General features: G+C 42.1%; 1 protein-coding gene across 1 annotated transcript in view; it reads left to right on the top strand.

Moving 5' to 3' along the window:
• Positions 1–9,484: 9,484 nt before the first annotated feature.
• Positions 9,485–24,524, top strand: part of mrc2 (mannose receptor, C type 2) — a 225,423-nt gene continuing 210,383 nt past the window's right edge. Inside the window, exon 1 of the mRNA XM_048614718.1 lies at positions 9,485–9,723. Within this exon, the coding sequence (XP_048470675.1) occupies positions 9,633–9,723 (91 nt within the window). The 5' untranslated portion in view covers positions 9,485–9,632. The remainder of the gene's footprint in view (positions 9,724–24,524) is intronic.

Genomic DNA, 24,524 nt, shown 5'->3' with positions numbered 1-24,524 from the left:
CGAGGAACGTGAAGATGAAAGCCATCAAGGAATTTCCAAGAACATCCTTGAAGAAGGAAATGCTTCGATTTTTAGGATTGAACTGATTGTACAAGAAATTTGTGCCAAACTTTAGAAGCGTAGTGGCACCGTTTACAGATTTGTCAAAAAAGAACACAAAATTTTGGTAGACAGAACAATGTCAGGAGGCATTTGAGAATTTAAAAGCAGTGTTAACCACCGCACCAGTTTTAGCCACAACAAAATTTCTTGAAACCCTTCAAAGTCATCTCAACACAAGCGATGTAAGTTTTGGAGCTGTGTTGTTACAGGGGGATGTAGGTGTTGGAGCTGTGTTGTTACAGGAGGATGGAGGTGTTGGAGCTAAGTTGTTACAGGAGGATGTAGGTGTTGGAGCTGTGTTGTTACAGGAGGATGATTGTGGAATTGAAAGGCCAATCGGTTATTTTTCAAAGAAACTCAATATCCACCAGAGAAAACATTCAACCATTGAAAAAGAGCTATTGAGTTTGGTAATGGCCTTACAACATTTTAATGCTTACTTTGCAAACAATGCATCAGAGATGATTGTGTACACTGATCACAATACTTTGACATTTCTGGAAAGATTTAAGGACAAGAACAACAGATTATTTCATTGGAGTCTCATGTCACAAGCATTTACAGATTGTACATGCTGTGGGTCGTGAAAATATTATTGCGGGTGTTTTATCGCGGGTTTAAAAGGAGAATGCTAACATAGAAATGGTAATGTTCAATGTTATATATAAATAGAATTAGTATAAAATGTGTAACTCCAGATTAATGAGCCATGGAACTAGTAAAACAATGAATGGAGCTAAGGTTTTAAAAGAAAAAGAAGAAGCCCTGTTTTCATAATGATGGGTCTTTTTTTTTTCTTAAGGGGTGAGATGTTGTGAATTTGGGTAGAATACTTGTGAATTGGAAAGCAGGAAATTAGAATTTGGTGTTTGCAAAATGTTAGGGGTGGGGGTTGAAGCATTGCATGGTCCCTTTAAAAGATCATATGCTTTTTCTCTGCTCAGAGATTTAAAATGGATGAGCAGCAGCTTGAAAGTTTGCAAGTACACAGACAGCACCTGGATTGAGACATTTGTATCAAAAGGCTGTAGAGATGGCAGGCCAAGCAGCAGTTTTTACCAAGACAACAAGTTTTGAATTTAGCCAATCAATTTGAACCAGGCACTTAGATACCAAAAACCAATCAAATTTATATCTGATGGTTTTGACAAAATAGGACCAATCCTATTGTAAGAAATATTTATATGTCATCAAGGGTTTCAAAGAATGGGGAAGTTGGACAAAGACACCAGAGCTAGCTGCCATCCACCAGAGCTAATGGTCCTCAGCTCTCGAGAGAGAATCGTTGGCTCTCACAACCTCCTCTATGTCTTAGAGAAAGCACAATCTAAATAACAACAATGCCAACTGCACAACTAGTTAATCTTCTTGACAGAAGAATCAACAGAGAAGGCATTCCTGACAGAAGAATCGATGGAGAAGGCACAGAACATTGTGGAAGACACATAAAAATCTGGCTGTCATTTTGAGAGATTAAATTCTATTTTTTTTATATATAAGTTGGACTTGCATTTATTGGAACAGCATACCATTAGAATCTTGCTGTATTCGGGAATAGTCAGTAGCTGGAAGGGGTTATTCTGTTTGTTAATAGTTTAGTTAATTTGTTCACTGTTAGAGTTAGATATATAAATTGGTACTTTTTCATCTTAAAGTGAGTTTCAAGGATTTATTTTATTTAACCACTGGAAGTTGCTGAAAAGCAGGTTATACCACTTTTCACACTCCTTTTACAGATTAAGAGGTGAGGTGCTTGTCTTTGAGTATTTCGGTTCTAGTTCTCGTTGGGGGGCAGGGGTGGGGGGGTGCGGGTGGGGATGGGGGGCAGGGGTGGGGGTCAACCTCCGCTTTACAATAACGTCTACATGGAGTTATAATCATTTTCCAAAATCACAACCGAAGGAAGAGCAGCAAAGAATCCATTTAGGAAGTGGAATCATGGGTTTGAGTGTTCATAGTCTCTTTATTGATGAATGTATTGAAATCCTCCAGAACTAAAGTTTCCAGCCAAATCCACATTTCAACAGTCATGGCTTACCTACCTCATCTCCACTTCTCATATCCTGATGGATGAGAACTTTGGACCATGTCTAATTTGTAGCCTCTGCAAAACAAAACTACTGATAATCCTTTACATTTGTAAAAGAATTTACAAATGACATTTACTATCTATACAGTCTGTTGTTTTCCTTTGCAAGAAGGGTCTCAAAATAATTTCATTGCTCATTCTTTCTTCCTGCCCTATTTCTTGGGTTTGAGTTCTTCATTTGAAGACAAAGGGATTACCTTTTTTTTGACATAAACTCTTCACATTTCTCATCTTGCCTATGTACTTTTTCTACACTCACAACAGTGTTTATCTGCATTATCTTAGTTGTAGTTAAAACTACAATCTGATCTGTGCCCTTTTCACTTTGAATATTCTTTTCAGACTCATAGTTATAAGCTCCAATAGGTCTCATAAGTTTCCCTTGTAACTTTCAGCATTCTAACTGAATGTGTCTCACCTTGTTATAATGGAAAACTTCGGCTTCTGACCTTAACCATCGCCCTCAGTACTTGCCTGTTGATCTGAGAAGGAGACCGTGAGGAATCCCAGCTACCCATGCTTAGCCCTGACTACATGCCTTCCTTTCGCTCTCCTATTTTCTAATGCTTTTGAATTTATGGGAATAATGGTCAAGCATACATTTCCTGTGCTCTACCTGTCAACATACTCTACATGAGCAATGCTCATTTTACTTGTCTCGCCATTTTCTTAAATGACATGAAGAATTCCTCCACATCATCTTCCTGAAATTTTGGTAAAGTCTATGCAAACTTGAACATTTCCTTTCTGGACTTCAAATTACAATGCAGAATATTCTCACCAGGACTTGCATTAGCATTTTGACATCTCCTGTTTCAATTGTATCACTTTAAGCTTATATTCATGTTTCTCACTTCCTCTTCTCTTTGTAATTCTAGCTATCTCATTTCTATTTCCTGTCTTTTCATTTCCAATTTCTGATTTCTAAATTCCATCTTCTTTTCCTTATCTTTTCCTCCCATCTCCAGTTTCTTCATTCCCTCTTTATGATTAAGCTGCTACATTTGTAACTGAACATCATCTGACTAAAATGCTTCACTCTCCAGAGTACTGGACACTAGTATTTCCTCTAAACCTAACTCCCATGCTACTTACCTCAATATTTCTGCCTTCTCAGCTCTACCAGGCAATGCTACCTCCAGTTTACCCACCAGGTCAATCAAATTCGTCTTTGAAAGTTCCTTTAAGACTGCCAGGGACAATCCTGCCACCTGCAGGAAATCCTTTGCCATTTCCAGTGCCATGTCTTAAATGCAGTACAGTTACATTTCCCAACATCTGTATTATTTACTAATACCACACCCATACCTTTGTTACCTCTGTTTCAAAATCAATCCTGGCCAAGTCCCCAGTATATATTACACCTTACTTGGGTAGTGCGCTGGAAATCATGCCTCACTATTCCTAGACTCACAACAAAATTTAAAGATTTTATAAAAATTCCTCCCACTTACCTGTCTTTTAGACTCAGGTTGACAGGAAGCATTCACCAGGTTTCCATACATAACAAGAATTACTATTTATTACAAATGGATAAACTCTGTAGCTACAATTAAATAATTATGAATTGTCGACATATAACCCTAAGAGTTAAGTTAAAACTCTAAACCCTTATAAAACCACCCCCTACACAGACACACACATAGAGACAGACACCAATTAAAACATAAGAATCACGGTTGGTACAGTAGGAAAGACTGGGAAGGTAGTTTAATGGTTCCTGTCCAGAGGTGATCCTTCTGGTTTGTCAGGATTTTCTGCTCCTTGATTCTACTTCTCCGCGTAGTTTAATTTGATTGGAGGAGGCAGAGAGTGACTTGTTCACACTTATAAAGTTTCTGTTATTGGTTAAAATCCACAGATTAGAGCAACAGATGAAGGCAAATAACCGGCTTTCATCAGGCTTGAGGTGTTTTTTCACTGCAGAGCCTACTAACAATAAAGTAGTAACTGATTCCACTAATGCTTTCCATGCACTCGAAACACAGATGGACCAATGTCAGATATAAATAAAAGAAGAAATAGATAAAGCAAACTTAAGTGTTAGGTGAAAAGGAGGCAGGGTTAATTGTTGGGAAAGAATAAATACTCTAAAAATAATTTGGGTTGCTGATTATCTGTGAGATATTATCTGTGAGAAGGTCCTTAAGGAAATGAGATGGGCTAAGTGAACTCCTCAATTGTACTTTTAATAGTGCTTTTAATGGTGTGCTGGCATTGAAGGTAGTTCCTTTAGACTGTGAGGATGCCAACATAATACAGATTTTAAAAGTTAGAAGTTGTAATTGTAGACCCATTAACTCAACATCAGTAAAAGGTAAGTTATTCAAAAGTGTTTCAATCAGCAACTCAAACTTTCCGTTTGAGCCCCAAACCGCACCAGTTTCATCAAAATTTCATGGTCCCTTGTAACACAGTACAAATATTTTTCACAGCGTATAAACTAGTTTTATAATTACACAAAATAAAAGCGCTTGCCCTTATATACTTCATGCTTAAAATTACAGAGACATGTAATTACTCAGGGTTTCAAAGATTCTTTGGACAGTACTTGTGTACAAATTATACACTGCAGTTGATGCATATTCCCACTTCCAGCACACATACAACTGAAATTCATGTAGCAGTTGCCTTGTTTCTTTTCTGACCAACATCGTCATCCCCTCAGTGTTTTTTACCCTTATGGCTGAATTTGACAAAAGATGTTCTACATGATTGGCCTGTGGGTTTTGAAACTGAAAATCACTACAACAGCATTCATTGTAGAAAAGAACAATTGCAGGAAAAACAGGCAACTTTGCATCTCAAACGGATGATTGGCTCACCCATGCAGAATACAGTTAGTCCCCATTTACCATTGCCCTTTAGGAGAGGGAGAGGCTGCGGGTCATGAGGGAATTGACTTTAAATGAATCCAGTGATACTCAATGAGATCACAGGTTCCATTAACTTAATGAAGTTAAAGCAAAATAACATTACATTCCATATCTGTTATATTTCTAGTGTTTTTATGACAGTTTCTGTTCTCATACTTCCATTAATATGTCTTTATACCATAGATAAACAGACAGCATATTTCAATACCTTAGACCATTGTGAGACAGGTTAGTTTTACCCCACTGATGATGTGTTTTTGCAATTGTAGTCCTGCTCAGTACGAGGGAAACCACAGGTTCAGATAGTTGGTCTATGTGCTTGGCTGAGGAGCCAATGGTGTAAAGCTACAATCTGTGGGGTTATGACTGAATACCTCTAAGTCAGAATCCTGCCTAAACGTGATGAAAATGGAGAAGGGTTTCATGTGTTTTAAAGGAAGGATAATGTCACTCCAATATTCAAAAAGGGAAGTAGAGAGAAAACAGGGAATTATAGACAAGTAAGCCTAACATTGGTAGTGGGGAAAATTCTTGAATCTATTATCAAGGATTTTATAGTGGAGCATTTAGAAAGCAGTGGCAGGATCTGACAGAGTCAGCATGGATTTATGAAGGGGAAATTGTGCTTGACAAATCTGTTGGAATTCTATGAAGATGTAACTAGTAGAGTCGACAAGGGGGAGCCAGTCAATGTAGTATATTTGGACTTCCAGAAAGTGTTTGACAAACTCCCACATAAGAGATTAATGTGCAAGATTAAAGCACATGGGACTGGGGGGAAAGAATATTGAGATGGATAGGAAACTGGTTGGCAGAGAGGAAACAGAGTAGGAATTAATGGGTTTTTTTCAAATTAGCAAGCAGTAACTAGTGAGGTGCCACAGGGATCAGTGCTGGGGCCCAGCTATTCACAATATATATTTATGATTTGGACGAGGGAACAAAACATAACATCTCCAAGTTTGCCGATGTTACCAAATTGGGTGCGAGGATGAACTGCGACGAGGATGCACAGATCCTTCAGCATGATCTGGACAGGTTGGGTGAGTGGGAAAATCAATGGCAGATGCAGTATAATTTGGATAAATGTGAGGTTATTCACTTTGGAAGCAAAAATGAGAGAAGATTACTACCTGAATGGCTGTAAATTGGGAGAGGGGAGTGTGCAGTGGGACCTGAGTGTCCTTGTGCACCAGTCGCTGAAGGTAAGTATGCAGGTACAGCAGGTGGTAAAGAAGGCAAATGGTATGTTGGCCTTCATTACGAGAGGTTTTGAGTACAGGAGCAGGGATGTGTTGTTGCAGTTATACAGGGCCTTGGTGAGACCACACCTGGAATATTGTGTGCAGTTTTGGACTCCTTTTCTGAGGAAGGATGATCTTGCTCTTGAGGGAATGCAGTGAAGGTTTACCAGACTGATTCCGGGGATGGCCAGTCTGACGTATGAGGAGAGATTGAGTAGGTTGGGATTGTTTTTGCTAGTGTTCCTAAGAATGAGGGAGGATCTCATAGAGGCTTATAAAATTCTAACAGGACTGGACAGGGTAGATGTAGTGAGGATGTTCCTGATGGTGGGTGTGTCCAGAACCAGGTGTCACAGTATGAGGATTTGGGGTAGATGATTTAGGACGAAGGTGAGGAGACATTACTTCACCCAAAGAGTGGTGAGCCTGTGGAATTCATTACCACAGGAAGTAGTTGATGCCAAAACATTGAATTATTCAAGAGGTGACTAGATATAGTACTCGGGTCAAATGAGATCAAAGGAAATGGTGAGAATGCAGGATTAAGCTATTGTGTTAGACGATCAGCCATGACTGTGAAGAATGGTGGAGGAGGCTCGAAGGGCTGAATGGCCTCCTCCTGCTCCTAGCTTCTTTGTTTCTATGTTTCTGAAACCAAATTATCTAGCAGAGATTCAGTTTACTTGAAAATATGATAACTACTTATGTATCTGGACTTAGCTTAGTTCTGTTGGACTGTACATATCAGTCAGTCATGTGGTTTCATCTTTCTCCTTGGTTCAGTAGCCTATCCAGGACTTATAGTAACACAAGGATAAGGTGATTCCAGTAAAGCCTCTCGTCTGGAAAGGGAAAAGCAGTTCCTGTGGCAAAGGCTTCATTTTGCAATTTTGTCAAATCCTTTTGGGAGTTCCACACTCCTCGCCGTTTACAAATTTTCCAAGTTCTGTGTAATCTGCAAACTTTGAAACTGTCCTTTACATAAGTCATTAATATATATCAGGAAAAGCAAGGGTCCCAATACTGAGTCCTAGAGAACTCCACTATAAACCTTCCTCCAGTTCAAAAAAAATCTATTTGTTTCTGCTCCTTATCACTGTTTTCTATCCATGATGCTACTAACCCTTTTATTCCATGACTTATATCTTGGCTCACAAGTCTGTTATGTGCCACTGCATCAAATGCCTTTTGGAAATCCATGTACACCACATTAACGTTGATCTCATCATGCCTTTCAGATAACCTCTTCAAGAAAAAAGTAAATTACCATGTAGCAAATTACCCTGCAATCTGCTCACCAACTTCTACAAATGCACCATTGAAAGCATACTTTCCGGGTGCATAATGGCCTGGTTTTTTTTATTCATTAAAGGGATGAGGGCATCGCTGGCTAGGCAGCACTTATTGCCCATCCCTAATTACCCAGAGGGCAGTTAAGAGTCAACCACATTGCTGTGGGTCTGGAGTCACATGTAGGCCAGACCAGGTAAGGATGGCAGTTTCCTTCCCTAAAGGATATTAGTGAACCAGATGGGGTTTTCCTGATAATTGACAATGGATTCACAGTCATCATTAGACTCTTAATTCCAGACATTAATTGAATTCAAATTCCACCATCTGCCATGGTAGGATTTGAACCCAGGTCCCAGAATGTTATCTGGGTCTCTGTATTAACAGTCCAGTGATAATACCACTAGGCTATCGCCTCCGCCAATATGGCAACTGCTTTGCTCAGGACCATAAGAAACTATAGAAGGTGATGTGCACAGCCCAGACCATCACAGAAGTCAAACTTCCATCCATGGACTCCATTTACACAGTCTGCTGCCACGAAAAGGCTAGCAACATCATCAAAGACCCATCGCACCCCAGTAATGACCTCCTACAACCTCTTCCATCAGGCAGAACATACAGAAGCCTGAACACATGCACAAGCAGGTTCAGGAACAGCTTCTTCCCAACCATTATCAGACTGATGATTGGACTCTCTAGTCTCAAATAATTTGGACTCTCTAGCCTCAGAAAATTTTCTGAAGAAGGGTCTAGGCCCAAAACGTCAGCCTTCCTGCTCCTATGATGCTGCTTGGCCTGCTGTGTTCATCCAGCTTTACACCTTGTTATCTCAGATTCTCCAGCATCTGCAGTTCCTATTATGCCTGCATCTAAGGCTTTTTGATCTGCACATCCTTTGTTTACTATGATCTGCCTGTACCGCTCGTAAACAAAGCTTTTCACTGTATTTTGATATACATGACAATAAATCAATCAATCAACCAATACCTGTGGAAAAGGTTTGCACTTCTGGAGACATTTCCACCTTCAGACAGTGATGAAATTCATAATGTCCTGCATGTGGAACATCTTCCAGAATGAGTTTCACGTGAGATGAGACCAGGGCCTTCAAAGTCTCTGGTGTTTTGCTCATTCAAATCCCTCTCCAATGAAACCAATCATCAGCATTATCCTAAAGTATCATATAAGGTGGAGGTGAATAGATTCTTTTTAAACAAGAATGAGAGAAGGGAGGGGGTGGGGATACAGTGCTTTATTACCCTCGCTAACTCCAATGTGATTTAACCCCTTCCCTCTCTCCCTGCAGCCCCTTCACTTCTGATGGGCTTTGCTTGTGAATATTTAGTTGGCTACACGTGTGTTTTTACTGGCAGCGGAAGGATGAAGATATCAATTGACAGTCATGATCTTATTTTGATTTTTATTGTCACATGTACTCAAGTATGAGAGTACTGTGAAAAATGCATGATGTTGCCATACAAAGTGCCATCTTAGGTACAAGTACCTAGGTACAGAATCTTAAGAACAAAGTTGAGTTGAGTGGCCTCCTCCTAATTTGTATCTGCGTATGTGTATATATAAAAGAAAAGAAAAAGTAGTTACTTGTGTGTTAGAAATACATCTCTGGTAACTTCAAAATTAAACAAAAATGGAGAGTATACATTTACTTATTGTTCACTCCAATGGGGAGGGGAAGAGTTAGTGCAGAAATCTTGGAGGTTAACGTTGTTAATTGAAAACAGACTTTCTTCCTGCCAATGTAACTTTTTTTTAAAAAGAAAAACTGGAAGCGCTGTCAATGGTTTGAGCTGGTGAGAGATGAAGAGTTTAGGAGAGGCGGGCGTGAATGCTGACTGGGTGGGAATACTGGAAGCTCTGTAGCAGGAGTGGCGCTCGCTCGGACTCCACTGGGCTCGCGGTTGACGCGCAGTCTCCCTGAGCCGGGAATTGCTCAGAGACAGACAGGGCTTCGCTCGGATCGGAGTCAGCCCGATCCCCCGGTGCCGGTCCCTCCCCTCCCCGTTAGCCATGGGCACTGGGAGCCGCCGCCAAGCTCCCCCGGCCGGCCTGCACTCTCTCTGCCTCCTCCTTGTTGCCGGGCTACACTCTGTCACTTCAGGTAAGGAAAAAAAAGAAACCTCTTTATTCATTCAGAATTTGTTTAACTGTCCGGCTGCCAAATACACAGGGGAGGGGGGATAGCAAACTTTTATCTTTATTGTCCCCTAAACATTCATTGCAACTCTTTTCCCAATCGTTTTAGAGAGCTTGATGCTTTTGATTCAAATGTTACTGAACCTTCACACATTTTGTTTCGTCAAATAAAGTGAGTTTTCGTGGCTGGATCCAGCAGAAGGAATGTCCCGAACTGAGTGGAAACAGATGTGACTTTTTTTGTGTGTGTTTTCTTTTTGCGGGGGGAGGGGAAGGATTTTTTTAAACTTTTGTTTTCACTGTAAGAAATCATGCTGTTGGAATGGACTGCAGTTTGTGGAGAAGGTGTTTTAAATGATGACCCTTGAGTTTTATCAGAGAGACCGGCAGATTGGGAGATGCCTGCCCACATCACCATCCAGCCTAGGCCCTTTCAAAAGGGGCAGTTGCCCCCCCCACCCCCCACCAGTGAAGCAAGTTGGTGGGCACTGCTTGGGCAGCGGGGCTGACCTGCACTCATTCTGTACAGCTGCAAGTTTCTTGTTTAATTGGGTTCACTGACCCTTGTGTCTCTGCTGTGCGTTGGTGGGGCCCACAGTTGGTAGCAGTCTCAGCGAACACTGGGATTAGAAGAACTGTTTTCACTTTGTACTTCGTACTTCTCAGGTCGCTGGAATATAAGAAATAGGTCATTCGACTCCATGAGGCTGCTGTCATTGTGGCCCCAACTGCACTTTGTTTGCTGCCTCTATAACCTTTGTAAATCAAAAATATGCCTAATTCAGTTTCAAAACAGCCTTTTAAACACAACTTCAGTGCCAGTTTGCGCAAGCTTCTTGATCTCTAGGTCATATCTGTGTTGGGGAAAACACTATAACATCTACAGCACTAAATCCTTTTAAGTGCTTTCTACTCTTTTCAAAAAAAAAAATCTTTTCAGGACGAGCACAAAATGTCATCGCAAGTTATTCCATTTAAATCAGGTGAGGCATCTTGATTGAGACCATTCTGTTGGAGATAAGTTGGCAAGATGCAGTCCCATTTGTAAAGTGAAAGAAGAAAATGATTTGTGTTTCTCTAGCACTTTTAATGATCCCTGAACTTTAAAATCAGTGAAACAGTTTAAAGTAGAGTTACCATTGTAATGTAGGAAATGCAATATCCAATTTGGGCACAGCAAGCTCCCACAAGTAGCAATGTCATAATGACATGGTGATTTGTTTTATTTATTCAAGTTGATTGAAGAGTGAATATTGCCAGGATGCTGTGAAGACTTTCCCAGTTTTTTTTTCCCCCACAATAGTTGGGTAGGGTCTTTTCAGTGCAGCTGAGAGGGTGGTTGTGGAGCCTTGGTTTAATGCTACAGAAATTTGTGTAGTCAGTGGTCAAAGTCAGAAGTTACATGTCAGCAGGTTACAGTCCGACAGGTATGTGGTAGACAACACTGGCCGAGGCCCATGAGTACCTATTGTGTATGTGGTGGATGGTGTTCCCATCTGATTCTTCACTCACACTGTTTGACACTTTTGATCACCTGCAAAGACTTGTTACTCAGTCTGTCGACACTCCACTTGCACCATTTGTACTATCTTTTGACAGTCTCAATTACCTAGAATTATCTCGCAATGATCTCTCCGCCTATAAATTCTGTGCCTGTGCACTTCCTGCCACTTCACCTGACAAAGGAGCGTGCTCTCTGAAAACTTGTGATTTCAAATAAACTTGTTGGACTATAACCTGGTATCGTGTGACTTCTGACTTTGTCTATCCCAGTCTAACACCAGCATCTCTACATCTTATGTTAGTGGTGATGAGTCACTGACTTAAAGGAGAAGCAACAGATGAGGCTGCTGGATCCCCTGGAATCTTACCCGAGTATTGACTAGGATGAATATAATGGATATATACAGATAGGGGCAGTCATTGGGCTATTTTACAATTGCACAGAAACTTAACCTTTCCACCCCCCTGATCTGACTCATGAGATTTTACCTTCAATGTGTCGCCCAGACCTCAGATGGTACCGGCTTTGAGAGAAGAAATTGACTGTAAACTTGCCTTTCCTCAGTTTCTATATTGGCTCTTCAACTAATGGTTGTAGTTTAGCTCAAAATCATCCTCAAATTATGTTTTTGAGTTCCACTGATTGATCTCTAAGTTCACTCCTCAATTAACTCTTTGTTACAAGATGAGGGCATCTTGAGTCTCTTTTGCTGTTCAGCTCACCTTGGTTCCATATTCCTTAACATCCTTTTCTAACGATGACCCTAACAGTCTCCGTTTTGGCTTTTCAATTTGTCCCTCAGGCTGGGTAGTTGGGAGATATTTCCAGTATTTTGTGTGAAGATTGAAGAGTCCCAACTTATCTACCCATTCCTCTGAACCCAGGATTCAACCTCGATCGTATATTGCCAATTCATGAAGAGCCTTTGCAGTCTTTCTGACTTGTTTCTTGTTCACACCTACATGGTTGGATTGTCAAGTCTGTTATATTCTAAAAAGCTGCTGCTGGTGTGGGTCTGTGTGAGTGTAAGGGTCCAGAATATACAGTGAGAGTTTACCTCCAGGATATTGATCCAACAACAGTGAAGGAATGGCAATATATTTCCAAGTCAGGATGGTAATTGGCTTGGAGGGGATCTAGATCATGGTGTTCCCATGTATCTGCTGCCCTTGTCCTTCTAGAAGAAGGTAGTCGTGGGTTTAGAAGGTGTTGTCTGAGGATCTTTGGTGAATTTCTGCAGTGCATCTTGTACACAGTACAATGTGCTGCCTCTGAGCATTGAAGGTGGAGGGAGTGGATGTTTGTGGATGTTGTGCCGATCAAATGGGCTGCTTTGCCCTGTATGGTGTCAAGTTTCTTGAGTGTTGTTGGAGCTGCCCCCATCCAGGCCAATGGGGAGTATTTCATCACACTCCTGACTTGTGCCTTGTAGATGATGGACAGGCTTTGGAGAGTCTGGAGGGGAGTTACTAGTTGCAGCATTCCTGGCCTCTAACCTGCCCTTGTAGGCACTCTGTTCATAGGATGAGTCCAGTTAGTTTCTGCCAACGATAACCCCCCAGAATGGTGTGGGATTTAATGATGGTAACGCCATTGAATGTTAAGGGGTAGTGGATAGATCATCTCTTATTGGTGATGGTCGTTGCCTGGCATTTGTGTGACACAAGTGTTGCTTATGACTAAACCAGGGAGTCACTTTGACTGAGGTTGGTCACTGTGGCTTGGATTGAATTGTGTGGAGTGTCACACACAAGACTGGAGGCACCGAACTTTGAAACACACCCAACCACGGGCTTCAGATTATGCAAACTGACAGAAAAACTTCTAGTGCTGTTGTATGGCCTGGACTCAGATGCATTGTGTTGTTTACACACTGAAGCCTGTTTAATTTACTGCACAGTTCTACACCGGGCACAGTGTGCAGGTAACTTAAATATTTCTGCTAATCTCTGTTTGGGTGTCTGATTGAGGAAGGAATTAGTAGACAATAAAGGGGAGGTCTGGTATGTTGTGCAAATGTGTACTCCCCCATGGAATTGGGGGCAGTTGTGGCTGAGTTACCACTGTCTGGGTTCTTGGGCTTGTACATTCTTTGAGTGAAAAGCTGTCAGAGGCTTGAGCACACACCCTTGGGTGTCAACCACTGTCTTTTTTTCAAAATTATAAGTGGTAAATAATTCAATAGGTATTTTATCAATAACTGATAGCAAAACAACAACTTGAGCTTGTTCAACCAAGCTGTCCACTTGGTTGGCACACCATTCATCATCTTAAACATTCACTGTTTCCATCACTGTGACACAGTGACTGAAGAGTGTACAGTCTACAAAATGCAATGCAGGTACACACCAAGGCACCTTCCAAACCCCTGACCACTGCCACCTTGAAGGACAAGGGCAGCAGATACATGGGAACACCACCACGTGCAAGTTCCCCTCCAAGCCACTCACCATCCTGACTTTGAAGAAACAGCAATGTATTTTGGTGTTGCTAGGTCAAAATTTTCCTGAAAGCAGTGTGGGTGTCCCTTCATCTCAGGAACTGCAGTGATTCAAGAAGGCAACTGATCATCACTCTCTCAAGCAGTAAGGAATGGGAAATATTTACTGGCCCAGTCAGTCCTACTGACATCCTGTTAATGAATAAATAGAAACTTAACTAGGCCAATCTGGATATTAACTGCATCTTGGTGTGTGCCTTGGTTCTAGAACCATTAGAACCTTAATTTAACAACAATAAATTTTGAAATTTTCAGTTGACCCCAGTTCAAATTTGCACTCACCTTTGTGTGAAGAAGTGCTTCCTGACATCACTTCCAAAAACCCAACATTCATTTTTAGGCCACAACCCTTGTTCTGACTCGCTGCCAGCGTGAATGTAGTTTCTCCCTATATAGCTTAACAAATTCATTAAGAGTTTTGAACACCTCAAATCATCTTATTTGCTTAAGGGAATAACAGTCTTATCAGCAACCCTTTCTATAAAATTTGACTGTTTTTGCTCCGGTTTCATTCTCTTTCCTAAACTGCACATGGAGCTTTGGATGTGATTTGCCTAGAGCTCCATATGACAGTGATGTAGTTTCCACTGCTTTGTCTCGCAGCCCACGCAATGTATTGAAAACTGCATTGTGCATGTTGTCTACTTGATGCCATGCAGCGCACCCACATGTATCATCAGAGGGAGTCAGGGTGAAGGATCTATGTTTAACAATTCATGCAGTTCTAATTTTAAATGTCTGTGATTGAACATATATGTTTCTGTCTGAAGAACTTCACTGCTCATATGAGATGAATGGTAACATTCCATTTGTCTTTAAGTTTGTTTTTTTTTGTATTTGTCCAGGAGCTTTTAGTAATTTCAATATTTTATAACAAATCTCTTGGCTTCTCCACATTTCCGCTTTGAACTGTTTATAAAATACTCTGATCTTTTTAGCTCTGAGGTGGATGACGTTATTCTTTTTAACATTGAATTCCGGTTTGTAGAAAACTGGTTGACCACCAAGTTCTTTACAAAATTCTCTTGTTAAAGTTGTCATGATTTAACTGCTATCAAAGATGGAACTAAATTTCTAACAAAGGCTATAATTTAAAGGTAAATAAATAGCAGTTTGGAATCACAGAATTAAGTGTTGCTCAAAAAAGACACATTTGGACAAAACCTTTCATTTTGCACTCATTAGGACATTTAGCAAGAATACCAATGTGATGGGAAAAACAAGATCTTTAATTAAGACCTACTCTATTCCTATGTTGGCTAGAAGCCATCTGGTCTTGGGGTTTAAAGAATGTAGAACATATTGAAATTACTAAAAGCTCCTGGACAAGAGTGAGGTGAGGAGTAGTAGTTTCTTCATTTGGAGGTTGGTATATCTTTAGCATTTGCTACTGTAAAGAGCTGTGAAAGTTGAATCATTAAGTCTGTTCAAGACTGAGGCAATTGATTTGTAAGCATTAAAGAAAGGAAGCAATACAGGGATAGTGAGGGAGAAAGTCATTGAGGTAGCAGATCAGCTGTGATTTTATTCAATAATAGAGTGACTTGAGAGACCAAATGACCTACTCTATTCCTATGTTGGCTAGAAGCCATCTGGTCTTGGGGTTTAAAGAACGTAGAACAGTACAGTACAGTACAGGCCCTTCGGCCCATGATGTTGTGCTGACCGATGATCCTACTCTAAAGATCAAACTACCCTGCATACCCTACATTTTAATATCATCCATGTGCCTATCCAAGAGTTGTTTGAATGTCCCTAATGTATCTGACTCCACTACCACTGCCAGCAGCACGTTCCATGCACCCACCACTTTCTGTGTAAAGAACCTACCTCTGACATCCCCCCCCATACCTTCCTTCAATTGTCTTAAAATTATGCCCCCTCATAATAGTCATTTCCACCCTGGGAAAAAGACTCTGGCTATACACTCTATCTATGCCTCTCATCACTTTGCACGTCATTATCAAGTTACCTCTCATCCTTCTTTGCTCCAATGAAAAGAGCCCTAGCTCCCTCAACCTTTCCTCATAAGACCTGCCCTCCAGTCCAGGCAGCATCCTGGTAAATCTCCTCTGCACCCTTTCTAAAGCTTCCACATCCTTCCTATAATGAGGTGACCAGAACTGAACACAATATTCCAAGTGTGGTCTAGCCAGGGTTTTATAGAGCTGTAGCATAACCTTGGTGCTCTCAAACTGAATTCCCCTGCCTTCTTTACAACCCTATCCACTTGGGTAGTGACTTTGAGGAATCTAAGGACATGGACCCCAAGATCCCTCTGTTCCTCCACACTGCCGAGAATCCTGCCACTAACCCTGTATTCTGCATTCAAATTTGAGCCAAAATGAATCACTTCACACTTTTCCGGTTTGAATTCCATCTGCCACTTCTTTGCCCAGCTCAGCATCCTGTCAATGTCCTGTTGCAACCTACAACAGCCCTCCACGCTGTCCACAACTCCTCCAACCTTCGTGTCATCGGCAAACTTACTAACCCACACTTCCACTTCCTCATCCATGTCATTTGTAAATATCACCAAGAGTAGAGGTCCCAGACAGATCCCTGTAGAACACCACTCGTCACCAAACTCCAGGCTGAATACGTTCCATCTACTACCACCCTCTGTCTTCTATTTGACAGCCAATTCTATAGCCAGACAGCCAAATTTCCCTGAATCCCATGCCTCTTCACTTTCTGAAAGAGCCTACCATATGGAACCTTATCAAATGCCTTGCTAAAATCCATATACACCATATCCACTGCTGGACCTTCATCAGTGTGTTTTGTCACATCCTCAAAGAATTCAATAAGGCTTGTGAGGCATGACCTGCCCCTCTCAAAGCTATGCTGACTATTTCTAATCAAACTCTGCTTTCCCAAATAATCATAAATACTATCTCTCAGAATCCTCTCCAATAATTTGCCCACCACAGAATAAGACTGACTGGTCTGTAATTCCCAGGATTATCCCTATTCCTTTTCTTGAACAATGGAATAACATTTGCCACCTTCCAATCATCTGGTACAACTCCAGTGGACAGTGAGGACGCAGAGATCATCGCCAAAGGTGCAGAAATCTCTTCCCTCGCTTCCCGTAGCAACCTTGGGTATATCCCGTCTAGCCCAGTGGACTCATCTATCCTCACGTTTTTCAAAATTTCTAGCATGTCCTCCGTCCTAACATCAACCTGTTCGAGCATATCAGCCTGTTTCATGCTGTCCTCACAAACGTCAAGGTCCCTCTCACAAGTGAATACTGAAGCAAAGTATTCATTAAGGACCTCCCCTACCTTCTCTGACTCCCCGCACAAGTTCCCTCCACTATCTTTGATTGGCCCTCCCCTCACTCTGGCCATCCTCTTGTTCCTCACTTAAGTATAGAAAGCCTTGGGGTTTTCCTTGATCCTACCTGCCAAGGCTTTTTCCTACTCCCTTCTAGCTCTCCTAAGTCCATTCTTCAGTTCCTTCCTGGCTACTTTGTAGTCCTCTAGAGCCCTGTCCAATCCTTGCTTCCTCAACCTTAAGTAAGCTTCCTTCTTCCTCTTGACTGGATGTTCCACATGTCTTGTCATCCAAGGTTCCTTCACCTTACTGTCCGTTCCTTGCCTCAGTGGGATGAACCTATCTAGAACTCGTAGCAACTGCTCCCTAAACAACCTCCACATTTCGGTCCTGCATTTCCCCGAGAACATCTGTTCCCAATTTATGCTCCGCAGTTCTTGCCTAATAGCATGATAATTCCTCCTCCCCCAATTAAATACTCTTCCATACCGTCTGCTCTTATCCCTCTCCATGACTACAGTAAAGGTCAGGGAGTTGTGATCACTATCACCGAAATGCTGTCCCACCGAGAGATCTGACACCTGGTCTGATTTGTTGCCAAGCACCAAATCCAATATGGTCTCCCGCCTAGTCGGCCTGTCTACATAGAGTCAGAAATCTTTCCTGGACACACCTGACAAAATCTGCTCCATCCAAACTATTTGCACTTGGGAGGATCCAGTCTATATTCAGGATGTTGAAGTCACCCCCTTATTACTTCTGCACCTTTCCAAAATCTGCCTCCCAATCTGTTCCTCAGTATCTCTGTTGCTACTGGGGGGTTTATAGAAAACTCCCAATAAAGTGACTGCTCCTTCCCTGTTTGACTCCCACCCATACTGACTCAGTGGAGAAACCCTCCTCAATGACCTCCCTTTCTGCAGCTGTGATACCATCCCTGAATGGCAATGCCATTCCCCCACCTCTTTTACCTCCCTCCCTGTTTCTTTTGAAACATCTAAACCCCCCGAACATCCAACAACCATTCCTGCCCCTGTGTTATCAAAGTCTCCATAATGGCCACAATATCACAGCTCTAAGTACTGATCCATGCTCCAAGTTCATCACCTGACACTTCTTGCGTTAAAAGCACAGTGGCTCAGTGGTTAGCACTGCTGCCTCACAGCACTAGGGACCTGGGTTCAATTCCAGCCTCGGGCAATTGTCTGTGTGGAGTTTGCATGTTCTCCCCGTGTCTGTGTGGGTTTCCTCAGAGTGCTCCGGTTTCCTCCCACAGTCCAAAAATGTGTAGATTAGGTGGGATATAGGGGATGGGTCTGGGTGGGATGCTCTGAGGGTTGGTGTGGACTTGTTGGGCAGAAGGGCCTGTTTCTACACTGTAGGGATTCTATGAACTAAAATAGACACACTTCAACCCATCGCACTGACTGCAACTTTGCCCTATCAACTGTCTGTCCTTCCTCACAGACTCTCCGCATGCTGTATCTGCTTGTACAGCAGCTACCCCGTCCTCTAATCCATTACTCCAGTTCCCGTCCACCTGCCAAACTAGTTTAAGTCCTCCCAAAGAGCTGTAGCAAACCTCCCACCCAGGATATTGGTGCCCCTCCAGTTCAGGTGCAACCCATCCTTCTTGTACAGGTCCCACCTTCCCCAGAAGGTATCCCAATGATACAAATATCTGAAGCCGTCCCTCCTACACCAGCTCTGTGGCCACGTGTTCAGCTGCACTCGCTCTCTATTTCTAGCCTCACTAGCCCGTGGCACCAGTAGTAATCCTGAGATTACTACTCTGCTCGTCCTGCCTTTTAGCTTCCAACCTAACTCCCTGTATTCACTTTTCAGGTCCTCATCCCTTTTCCTAGCTATGTGATTGGTACCGATGTGTACCATGACTTCTGGCTGCTCACCCTCCCCCTTAAGAATCCTGTAGCCTCGATCCAAGACATCCTTGACCCGGCACCCGGGAGGCAACATACCATCCGGGAGTCTCACTCGGGACCACAGAATCTCCTGTCTGTTCCCCTAACCATTGAATTTCCTATCACTGTCACTCTCCTATTCTCCCCCTTCCTTGAGTCACAGAGCAGCTCAGTGCCAGAGACCTGGCCGCTATGGCTTTCCCTTGGTAGGTCCCCACCCCGTATCCAAAACGGTATACTTACTATGGAGGGAAATGGCCACTGCACTGATGATCCCGGCACTGTCTGCCTATTCCCTTTCCCTCTCCTGATAGTCACCCAGCTATTTTTATCCTGTAATTTTGGGTGTGACAACCTCCCTATAACTTCTCTCTATCACCCCAAATGATCCAGAGTTCATCCAGTTCCAGCTCCAGCTCCCTAACGCGCTGAGAGTGGAGCTGGCTGTACTTGTCGCAGGTGAAGTCAGAAGGAACACTAGTGGTGACTCTGACCTCCCACGTCCTGCAAGAGGAGCATGCAACTGCCCTAGATTGCCAAAGAGATAAAAAGAAAAAAAAAAGCTTACCTTACCGACCCTCCACACAGTTTTTTTTTTGGTTAGAGGAGGAGGATGGGTGGGAGACACTACACATGCAGTGTTTAGGGTTTAGCCACTGCCCGAATATATTCATTCACTTCCCGGCTGCCCCCTGGTTCGTGTCCCATTTCCACTGCTGAGTTAGAGTTTTGTATATCTTTAGTGCCATTATTTCCTCATGACTATTAACATGCTGCTGTTAATTTTGATGAATTCTGATCAGTGATTCATTTCAGTGTAGATCCCTTCTTCTTAGGTAATGCAAAGTAGTATTCTGAATGTGAGTTTCAGGTTTTTGACGTTTCGGGCCTAGACCCTTCTTCAGAAAAGGGGGAGGGGAAGGGGGTTCCGAAATAAATAGGGAGAGAGTGGGAGGCGGATATTTGGCCTGCTGTGTTCATCCAGCCCTGCACCTTCTTGTCTAGTATTCTGAATGTCTTCACTTGCCTCCATTTAATTGACAATAGCGTAATTATCATGCGGGGCATGTTACTCCTGACAACACCTTTTTGTCTAACATAAAGGTTTTGTGTTGATTTTGATGTCACTTGAGATTTTCTTTTCATTCTCCTTTTTTATAGTTCTTACTATTTGTTAAGTATATCTTTTATTGTTAACCTTTCCTAGTAATCAGGATCTGTGTTTACTGTTGGAAGTTTCATACTTTTTCTTTCAATTTTACCTTGTCTCTTGCTGCTTCAGTTTTCCATGGCTTCCTTTCTTTGGCAATTAGAACTCTTTCCCTTTTTCGTGAGGTTAAATGGCTCTGTATCAGAAATTCTTCCTTCCAGCACCTACCACTGATTTTCTGTTCTTTTACCATGAACAGATTTTTGAAGTATAGTGCAGACTTTTTCTGCCCCAACCTATTGAAGTCATCTCTAGAGTCTACATGCTCAGCAGCAGTTCTGCATGTGTCCCTTTGTTGCACTCTATCATATTATAATCACTATTAGATTAAAAAAAATTAATTTTATTGGACATGGGTGTCGCTGGCAAAACCTCCATTAATTGTCCTTGAACTGAATGGCTTGTTGAGCCCTTTTGGAGTATAGGGATAATCTGGGAAATTACAGGCCAGTGAGCCTTGGGTGAGTGGTAGGGAAATTATTGGGGAAGATTGCTAGCAACAATATTTACTCACACTTGGAAAAATATGGACTTAATAGCGATAGACAGCATGGCTTTGTGCGAGAAGGTCATGTCTCTCAAACTTGATCGAGCTTTTTGAGGAAGTGACAAAAATGATTGAGGGCGGGGAGGTAGATATTGTCTACATGGACTTCAGCAAGACCTTTGACAAGGTCCCTCATGGCAGGTTGCCACAGGTGAAATTACATGGGATTCATGGTGAGCAGGTAAGATAGATAAAGAACTGGCTTGGCTATAAAAGACGGAGTAGCAGAAGAAGAATATTTTCCTGACGAGATCTGTGGCTGGTGGTGTTCTGCAGGGATCAGTGCTGAGACCCCTATTATTTGTGATCTATATAAATGATTTGGGGAAAATAATGGCCTGATCAGTAAGTTTGTGGACGACACAGGATTAAGGGAGCTGAGAAGGATTATGAGGAGAATTGCCAGTGGATACAGCAGGATTTAGATAGGCTGGAGACTAGGGCATAGAAATGGCACAGTGAATATAACCCAGGCAAGTGCAAGGTGATATATTTTGGCAGGAAGAAAGTATACAGTAAGTGGTAGATCACTTAGAAACATCAGCATACAGAGAGATCAAGGCATACAGGTCCACAGGTTCTCTAAAAATAGCAACAGAAGTGGATAAGGTGGTCAAGAAGGCATATGGCAGGCTTGCCTTCATCAGTTGGGGCACAGAGTATAAAAATTGGCAAGTTATGTTGCAGCTGTATAAAACTTTTGGCCAAATTTGAAATATTGTGTACAGTTCAGTTGTCACACTACCAGAAGGATGTTGAGGCTTTGAAGAGGGTACTGAAACAGTTGCCTGGCTTGGATGGTATTAGCTGTGAGGAGAGATTGGACAAGCCTGGTTTGTTTTCACTTGAACGTGGGAGACTGAGGGGCGATCTGATAAAAGTCTACAAAATTGAGGCGTGGATAGAATGGATAGTTGGAGTCTTTTTTTCCAGGATAGAAAGGTCAATTATTAGGGGGACAGTAAAAGGGATAAATTTTTAAAGGAGATGTGAGAGGCAAATTTTTCACACAGGGTAGTAAGTGCTAGGAACTCACTGCCAGAGGAGGTAGTGGAGATGAATATGATAGTGATGTTTAAGAGGCATCTTGACAGATATATGAATAGGCTGGGATTAGAGGAATAGGGACAGCATAGAGGTAAAAGATTTTTTAGTTTAGAAAGGCATTTTGTCAGCACAGGCTTGGTGGGCCAAAGGGCCTGTTCCTGCGCTGTGCTGTTATTTGTTCTAACAGCTAGGATTCGATGGCATTGCTGGGGATCTGGAGTGACATGTAGGCCAGATCAGGTAAGGACAGCAGATTTCCTTCCCTTGAGGACGTTAGTGAATTGGATGGGATCGGCCTAGATTTTCGATGGTCAAATAGTCATGTCTGCTGGGTGGATAGAATGGTGTATAGGCTACCGTGCAGAGCTTTACGTGAGAGGGATCAAGTCAATAGAGATCTTCCACTTGAATATAAATACACACACACCATTCATTAGGGCATAAAACTTTTGGCTGAGATTCTCCTTCTGCTCCCACAGTGTGGGCTGCTTAATTTAACACAGGCAGAATAGAAAGAAAATAACTTGCTTCTATATAATGCCTTTCACAACCTTTGGACATTTCAATGTGCTCTATGACTAATGAATTACTTCTGAAGTGTAGTTACTGTTGTAATGTACAAAAACCATGAACTTGCACATAGCAAGCTCCCAGTACCTGCAGAATGATAGTAGTGCTGATCTGTTTCTTTTTCCCCCATCTGTTGTTTGAAGGATTACAATTAGCCAGATCACTGGGGAATATTTCTTCCTTTTCCACAAAGTGGCAACCATGAGATGTTTTTAATGCCACCTGAGATGCTAGAACCAGCCTGAAGTCTCACCTGAAGGACACCTATCTGACTCCCTCAGTACTGCCCTGTGCTGTCTGCCTGGATTTTGTGCACAAGTGTGTGGAGTGAGGTAGAATTTTAGATAATAAGCCTGTAAAGCATCGCAAATTCCTATTATCTCTAAAGTCTGTTGTGAGATCATGTGCTATGATAAAGGCATTAAATAAATGCAAGGTTCTGTTGGTAAAATACTGGGTTGGGTGGTCATCAAGTCAAAAAGTGGGTCACCAGATACTGGAAGAGCTGCAACATATGAGTTACAGAAACAGCACGGCACATGGGGGTGGGGTGTGTGTGCGCCTGCAGAAATGTAGATGGTTCTGAAGGGAGACTGTATTCAAGTCCTTACTTCATTTATTTACATACTTGCTTCTCCGTTGTACAGTTTTACAACACTGGATTTTAGATAAATCACATTTAAACAGTTGAAATCATGCTGTAAAACAGCCTTCACAGTGGTAGCACGACAAATTTATTTGTTTGATGACTGCAGCAAATGGGTAGTTTTTAAAAAGTCACTTTTACCTTGAACAAATGTTGTAAAATCACCAGGTTGGTCTGGCTAAAGAATCCCAGCCTCCCACAAAACCACCCCCAGCATTTTCCCTATTAGTGCTTTCCAGCTGTTTCTGAAATGGTTTTAATGTGGCAGGTCTGGCCTTGCTGTCTGCTGCAGCCCATCATTCTTCCCAGTGTCTGCCCAGAACCTGCCCTTGCCCTTCTTCTTGCGTCCAGAGCATTTCCTGGACCTGCTGGCCTGTCTTCATCTGCCATTCCTGGCTATGGCCATTACCAACAGGCAATGTGTTAATGATTTTAAAAATTGGGCCATTTGCAAATTGGACAAAAAAGTGGTAAAACTATTTTGAAACAAGAATTTCTGTAAGCCAATATCCAGTTTTGCCAGTTCTGGAAAACATTGATTCTTACTCACTCGTCTGCTGAGGTGCCCTCACCTTCTCACTCTCGACATCTCCTTCTCCCTTGTTAGTCTGCAAAGACTGGATATGAAACCTAGCTGTGGCTTCCACAGCTCCTTTGACCTCTTCCTCAATCTATTAATTGCCATTTATTGAGCTCGTGTGCTGTTGCCTTCTCTGTTAGATGTTCCATGTGTTTATAACAAAGTTTAATTATTCTAATTCTACTCAATTAGAAGTACTATTCAGGTCTTTCTGGCTGTCCTTTGCTGTGTGATTAAAGGTGACGAGCTGATTGAAGAGAGATGGTTGAAGTGAACAATGGGATGGGTGTGGTGGTGCCCATGTTCAAATAATCAGCTGTGGGATAGAATTTGTTTGTGTGGAGTGTTAATTATGCATTAAGTGGTCATTTGTTAGTATAGAATTTGGGTATTGCTGAAAAAAGGTCCATTCAGTTGAAACTTTTCATCTTGCACTCATCAGAACATTCACAAGAAATACCAATGTAGGGAGAAACAGCATGTTATACTGTATGAGAAGAGTACTGATCAGTTGGCAAGTGAACTCTGGTAGAAACGTTGCCATGGAGAATATACCAGTTAATAACTGACAGTTAACTGCCAAGCTTTGTTTACATGTGAACCAGGCATGTTGGCTGTGATTGGTCAAGGCATTGTACTGAAGAATGAACACAGAATGGCTGTTGCAGGATTTTTTAAGTTGAAACAAACTCAGTGAGTTCTGTCTACTAAGAAAAGGGCCCTGTGTAGCTTACAGTATGTGTGAGTGCACCACACTGTCAATCAGGCTTACAATCTTTAACTGGTTATCAGCATAATTCTTAGCACACTCTGGACAAAATTTTCTGATAATCCACTTGCAGAATCTTCTGGGTTAGTAGGAACTGCAGATGCTGGAGAATCGGAGACAACAAGGTGCAGGGCTGCATGAACACAGCAGGCCAAGCAGCATCATAGGAGCAGAAAGGCTGACGTTTCG

This window comes from Rhincodon typus, chromosome 30 (genome assembly GCF_021869965.1).
Source record: "Rhincodon typus isolate 14 chromosome 30, sRhiTyp1.1, whole genome shotgun sequence".
Taxonomy (NCBI): domain Eukaryota; kingdom Metazoa; phylum Chordata; class Chondrichthyes; order Orectolobiformes; family Rhincodontidae; genus Rhincodon; species Rhincodon typus.
This window is presented reverse-complemented; position numbering and strand designations above follow the sequence as displayed.